Source organism: Saccostrea echinata, unplaced genomic scaffold, assembly GCF_033153115.1.
Source record: "Saccostrea echinata isolate AGI-Se365-2 ecotype Australia unplaced genomic scaffold, CSIRO_AGI_Sech_v1 ptg000016l, whole genome shotgun sequence".
In the NCBI taxonomy this organism is placed as follows: Eukaryota; Metazoa; Mollusca; class Bivalvia; order Ostreida; family Ostreidae; genus Saccostrea; species Saccostrea echinata.
Window position 1 is genome coordinate 27,311,818 of NW_026889765.1, and position 7,148 is coordinate 27,318,965.

A 7,148-nucleotide genomic window follows, 5' to 3' on the forward strand; every position below is an offset into this window, starting at 1 on the left:
TATGGGGGGGGGGGCACCCCCCCCCCCCCCCCCGGTTCCTACGGCCATGAGATAAAGTTCGTCTCAAAAATGAACAAAGCCACTGTGATCCCAATCATTGAACGTTGAAGAATGTATACATTTTCAATTTTACTGTTAAATTCTATAAATGATAAAGATTATGATGCTTAAAGGGAAGGTAGACCTTGGGTTAGATTGTGTTAATTATTATTAGATTAGTGCAGGTTCGAGGCAATGCATGATAGGGGAAGGGGGAGGGGTGCATACTGTATGTATATTTAATTCAATTTATAAATTTAAGCATTCGTTTCAGTGTTATTAGGAAAGAAAAGAATTGCTTCCAAAATAAAGTAATAAACTGGAAATTCAAAATATTTATACATACAGTACGTATACCCTAAAATGATACTGGATTCCATCTCGCTCACTCTCTCTAAATGGGGGGGGGGGGGGCTGTCTATAAATCCGCGCAGTTTCTCTCTACTCTCAAGTTCTACTTGTGGTCAGTTTCTCACCTGTGGGCGCGGTTCACGTGCACAAGCGGCACTTACATGTCTATCATTGTGTAAATTATAAGACTTTACACATCTAAAGTGATCTTCTGACGTTTTCATAACTTTCATCATTAAAGTGAAAAGAGATTCTTTTTTTTTTCACTGTTTTGGGACCTTTGTGCAAGTGGATTGTTGTGTGAATTCCGACCCGTACATGTCTTATGCAAGGTATTGATCGAGGGAGTCTTGCATCAGGCATTCAGAGGAATACACACAAATCCGTGAACTTGCAACGGCGATTGAGGGTATATATATCAAGTGTCAAATGTGCTCTGCATATAAACTTTTCATCTTCTATAAGAAGCACTGAAATATTTTCATAGTATCAAATTTCCCACTTGGAACAATCTCTTCTTTAATTTTTCGTCGAGAACGACGAAGAACAATGCAGTCTATAAATAGATCGAGGTCGCGTCTTTGTTTAGAAGGTGTTTGTGAAGAGTCACGCCCTTTGGTTGGAGCAAATAGCATGAATTTCTTTAGAACATTTTCCCAGAATTCCAAATTACGCAAGCGCACTTGCAGTTTTATCCCACCGTAACTAGTCAGACCGTCGGCTGACTAATTATTGTTTTGTTAAGTCAGCATTGGGATAGTGACAAATGGGGGAAAGTACAGGCAAATAATTAGATCAACTTTAAGATTTGTTATTGAGTACTAAATTAATATTTTGCTGATCCCTGATTATCCTATTTCTCTTACTTTTGGCCAACATAGCTTTCTTTATCTGCTTATTCTGTTTTAATCTATGGATTATTATATTATACCCAGGTAACCGTTAAGGCCCTAGGGCCTCTTGTATAAAGACATTAAAATTGGTAAACCATACTCTACGTAACTGATTAGTCACCCGCGTGGCACAGTGGTTAGAGCGTTTACTCTAGAGTCGCGGAGTAAGGAGTTGATCCTTATGATGGGGGTTCGAATTTTTCAATCAGACCAAAACTCTACCAAAAAGTAGAGATTTTGAAAATTTTCCTATTTATAAACCATGGCATCACTGTTAATCGAAATTAAAACCGAAAAATATAATTTTGTATCTTAATGTAGTGTCTTTTTTTTAATTGATTTTCTTATGCAAAATGTGTACTTGAAAGATGTGCAAGTTTTGCATAAGAAATATCAAAATTTTTATGAAGGACAATTGATCTGTTGAAATATTTTAAATGATTCTTTTATTAATGTTTAAGATATTTCAAATTATCAATTGTCCTTTACACAATTTTTGACATTTCTTATGCAAAATTTGTACATGACTGTAGTCTTCAGTAAAAAGATTTACAAAAATTCAAACCAAAACGAAGGTAGGGTAGGTTTCTGAAAGATTTTCACAAAAATGCTATTTTTGATAACCATGGCAACATTCAGCACCTAAATAAAAACTGATGTATTGAATAATGTTTCTTAGTGCATTCTACTTGTTTAACAAGAGATACTGAAATTGGACCAAAACTGAAGAAGGAGCATTTAAAAAATATTGTTTATAGACAAACATACAGCCGGACAGACGATGGACACCTTACTACCGAATATAAGCTCCTCTGGTCTCTGCTAGGAACAGCGTCAGCTTAATATCACTATCAAAAGTTCTCGAGAATTAACTGTTGCAACCCGTGAACTGTTGCAGAAAAGTTTATGAAACACTGATGCCCCCATATGGTAGCTCTTGTGTCAAAAATATTTATCCCAATGAAAGGTTTTGTCACAATGAATACACATATGAAGTATGCAAGTCCTTACATAATTTGTTCAAAAGTTATGGCCAAGGTTTAAGTTTGGTTAAAAGTTGCAAAAGTCGGTCAAACTCCAAGGACAAGGTCAATATTATGTTGCTACTAAAAGAAAGCCATCCAATCAAAAGTTATGGGAAAGGTTAAAGTTTTTGCGGACAAACAGACAGACAGATGGATAGGGCAAAAATTACATACCCCCGAATCTTCGATTACGGGGGCATAAAAATACATAATCCGCATAAGCGGGGATAAGTACTTAAAATACTGTTTTATTGATCTGTACATTTGGTATGTTTCATTTAAGAAGTCTTTTACACAGGTGGCTTTGAAAAACGGTTTCTTACTAGTTGAACGTTAAAGGAACGATTAAAGGAAGTATTTTTCACAAAAAATGAAAGTGAAAATATTCAGTTGATATATATATATATATATATATATATATATATATATATATATATATATATATATATATATATATATATATATATATATATATATATATATATATATATATATTAAATATATAAATGCTATTGAAGTTTTCTTTTCGAAGACATATACTTCAAATTTGATTACAAAAATGGATATATTAGAAAGATATCCAGTTTACTTTTATTTGAGGGAAAATTATGACATCAGGTTAACTTACATCTCAATCTTTATGAAAGATTTTAAAATGAAAAAGTGTAACACAGTTATCATTTTGCAGGTAAAATTAACGAGACAGTTGTGTTATTTTTACAGATAATGATGCTATACTAGTACATACACTATTCATGTGCTAACAACATTATATGAGTTGGAATTTATTGACCTCCAAGACAAAAAGCACAAAATTTTTGTTTTAAACAAAATTCATTTTGATGTCCTACAACAGTTCTCAAAATTAATTAAATTTATAAACCTTTAGAATGGTCAACTTCGTGTAGGTAAGTGCAAGATTTAATGTAAAGATTATAAAGAAGATAGAAAATTTGTATTATTTTTAGTTTCATCTGTGCTTTTTTTTTTTTTTTTTTTTTTTTTTTTTTTTTTTTTACAGTTTTTTCACATAAGTGCCGTAATCTGGTCTACAATTCTTTAAAAAACATTGAAAAACATATTTTACATGCGTGCATTTTTCTGTAGTTGTTGATTAACACATCCTATTCTACAATCTGTAGCTTCTTTTATTTTGTTGAATGGTTCCTGTCTAAGCGATTCTTCATAAGACTGTAATGCTCCGTGTAAGTCCCCCACCACATGCTGACAGATACCTAGTACCTGCCAGGATATGTCTCTTAAAAGTAAAGGAACATATTTCCCATTATCATAGAGTAACATTGTCTGTAGGTCTGTCAGTGACTGTAAACACTGAGATCTATTACCTAGTCTATAATGAGATAATACAGACAACATCTCTACCATAAAAAACGGTGATAAACTTAACAGATACCTTCCATTTCGTTGACTCACATTTTGTTCTAAACACAATTCTCCAATACAGGGTATATTATGAATTAAATCCACATTATTCGCCCAGGATACTCTCATTCTTCTAGACAAAGACGGATTACCTACGGCTGCTTCATTGTACCTTTGCTCATCAGTATATGTATAAATAATAAAAGTCTGTGACAGTCTCTGTTTAGTGAGATAAGTTACATGTAGGGTTTTGTCATATCTCCCTGTTCTATAATAATACAATGCTAGATATAATAAATAAGACACAGGACCTAATCTTGCTGCCATTTTCAACATGCCGCAAATTATTCTATCTAGGTTATAGATATTTTTATGCGTGCAACATGAAGTACTGTTTGCCATTATGAAGGCTAAATGAACAAGAGTCTGAGCAGTACAATACTGTGATGTTAACAACTGGTGTGGTGAGATTGATAACCGGTACAGTGTGTTAATTGATTTCAAATAAAGATAAGAATCCCATATGTGTTGAGCAGAAAAACATAATTTCAATAATTCAATCAAGACACATAAATCTAAACCAGCAATACCTATGAATTCCCCCTCAGAAGGGGATAACACAAACGACGGGTTACTGAGGGCAGGTTCTAGGATTGATCTGAGAGTCGGACTAAGCAGTAGGCAGGACACACCCATTCTGTAATACTGATAAAGCTGTTGTAAAAGAGATTCACGTGCATTACCAACTACTTTGTTTAGGAACATATTGTTTTCAGGAATAAAAAAATTGTGAAATAATCCACGATAAACACAATGAAGGAGATATTTAAAACATCTCCAAAAGCAGTCGAGTAAATTGTTCGGACACCATCTACCGTGTCTTAATTGCATAATCCAGAACGTCGTGGTCTTCATGTAATATGAACACAGTAATGGTTCCTTCCTGTAATTGATAACTTCCTTCAGAAATATTTTCAGAAGTCCGTAACATAAAAATTGTGTATGATTCATGGTACACACTAGTTGTTGTTCAGCTAGAGAAAATGATAATCTCCATTCCAATTCGTTAGAAGTCGAAACACCTTTACTTCCAATTGGCACACAGTGACATTCATTTCTTAAAATAATTTTTAACACAGGTAAAGGCGGCCAGGTGTACCTCTGACATCTGTCAACCCAATTCCTTAATTGTTTAGGCCAAGGCATAGTGGCTAAACAATGAGCTTCATCGAATTCTATAGATTCAGTGAAACCACTAGTACAAGGACCATGGATTCTGATTTTTTCAGAAGGGGGACGTACCTCATACATGAACTGAAAATATCTTTCTCTCCAAAGAGAACTAGATATATAAGCTCCACCATCAAAGGGAACAAGAAATATCGTGTCTATGTGTCGTGCTGGTGTCAGAAGGCGTAGTCTGACAAATCCTGGCGGTGTATCAGAATCTTCCATTACCACAATGATATGTTTTGAAGTATTAAAAAGCCGGGACTGGGAAATATCAGATATTAGTTTAAGATCACACGGCCAGAACATTCTATCTATGTCGGATGACCTCAACCTAAACCCCTCTTTAGAACTACCACTCTGAATCCTAACAAATCCTTTTTGAATATTAACAGGTTTCTCTATCATCTCATACATGTCCGTCACGTCCCTTCTGATGGCTACTTCTGTCGGTGTCCCTATCTTACGACACAGACCAACATACAGGACTTCTGATAGACGAGGAATATGGTCCATTCTTATATATAATCTATAAAAAGAAACGTAATAAATTAATAACATGTTTAAAAACATGCAGCATTTTTGCAATGCAAATTGATAGTAGACGTAAAATGATTATGTGAAGAGAAACATATTACTTTTAGATACAAGTAACATTATTTGAGACATTATTTGAAATTTTGCCGTGGTTTGCGACGATGCTATTTCTCATACGTAATCTTTATTGCACTGACCCCGTTTGACATTGCGCAATACAAAGTTTAATTTGTGAACACAAGCATGCCGGAGATGACTGACCAAGATGTAAATTAAGCCCACTGAATTCGCAAGAAAATCCTAATATTTCATGTTCATGTATTTTTGTAGTCTTTTTTCTTACCCTTTTTAAAGGTAAAATTTTATTCGAGGAACGATAGAATTTTCAAATACGAATGAAATATATGGATAACTTTTGTTTGTCACAGTCTTTGTAATTATAGCTTTGATAAATTAGCATCCGTTCGGTAGTTTTTGGGTCCAATAATTAGGCAATGGTTTATTTATTTTTTTTTTTTGATAGAATCGTAATAAATAAACTTTGCAAATTTTATGGGATCGTATCTGCCTCCAACAATCCTTTTATTACTGCTTAAAATGTGTACTTTTTTTTCCTTTCCGAAAATATACATTTTTCTAATATAGTATACAACAGAAACTAAAAATTCAAACAATCAAAAGACATCGTAAAATTTCAATTACGATGATAAAAAAAAATATTTATAAAACATGCAGTTCCGCAACAAGGAATGTACGTGGAGCCCTCGAACCATATTGTACTTTTGGAAATGGAGAAATTTGGAGATCGACTTCCAAGCATAGTGTATCTCGTAATTAGGGAGTATCAAATTGGGAACATCTCGAAATAAGCGTTTGTCGCAAAACTAAGAAACCGCCGCGCGTATGTTGTTTATCAATGATTATTTTATTTCGGAGTTAAAATCTTAAACCATTATCCATAAATGAGTTTCCCCAAACTTTCTGACTATTAATAAATTTATTTAAATTTTACATCAACAAAACTTAAAAAAAGCCGTGTTTATGAAATGATTTTCACATGTGTGTCATGTTAAAAAACCCCCGAAAAAATTATGTACGAATTGACTTCTGTTGTTTGCATATGAATATTTGAATAGGTTTGTGTATGAATTCGTTGTAGGTCGGCGTAATTAAATGAGTATTCATGAGGCGAGGAATATGGATAAGTGCAAATATCAGGAATTAAACTTTATGCCCTTCAACAAAATGTCATTGAAATATCTCAAGAGTATTTGTTAACCATGTACAAAATCAGCCGTTTGTATGAATTGACTTTTCAAATTTGTGTAAAAATTGACTTTTGTGGATTGCATCAAATGTGGCAGGGGGTAAGTTTCGTACTAAAGACCCATTTTACTATTGATGATTACATCCCTCCCCTTCATTTCCCCCCTCATTTGTCTTCCATAATGTGATAGAACTTAAACTTTTCATTATTTTCATATAGATTATACATTTTTCTTTAAATTAAAACAAAACAGATGGACTTTTTGCATATTTAATGAAACAAATATCAAAAATATGTACATTTTCATGTAATTATTGGATTCTATTAAGCACCTGAAATTTACTCACAAATGCCAAGTAATGACAGGATGATCACTTTAAATATTCAGGGGAATCAAATGCATGTATTTGATCCTTCAGATAT

The 7,148-nt window shown here is 33.4% G+C and overlaps 1 protein-coding gene across 1 annotated transcript; it reads right to left on the reverse strand.

Annotated features, from left to right (window-relative positions):
• Positions 1-3,391: 3,391 nt before the first annotated feature.
• On the reverse strand, positions 3,392-5,452 carry LOC133188268 (uncharacterized). Its single transcript, XM_061323640.1, has one exon. The coding sequence runs from the start codon at positions 5,435-5,437 to the stop codon at positions 3,392-3,394; it is 2,046 nt and encodes a 681-aa protein (XP_061179624.1). The 5' UTR covers positions 5,438-5,452.
• Between the last annotated feature and the right edge of the window lie 1,696 nt (positions 5,453-7,148).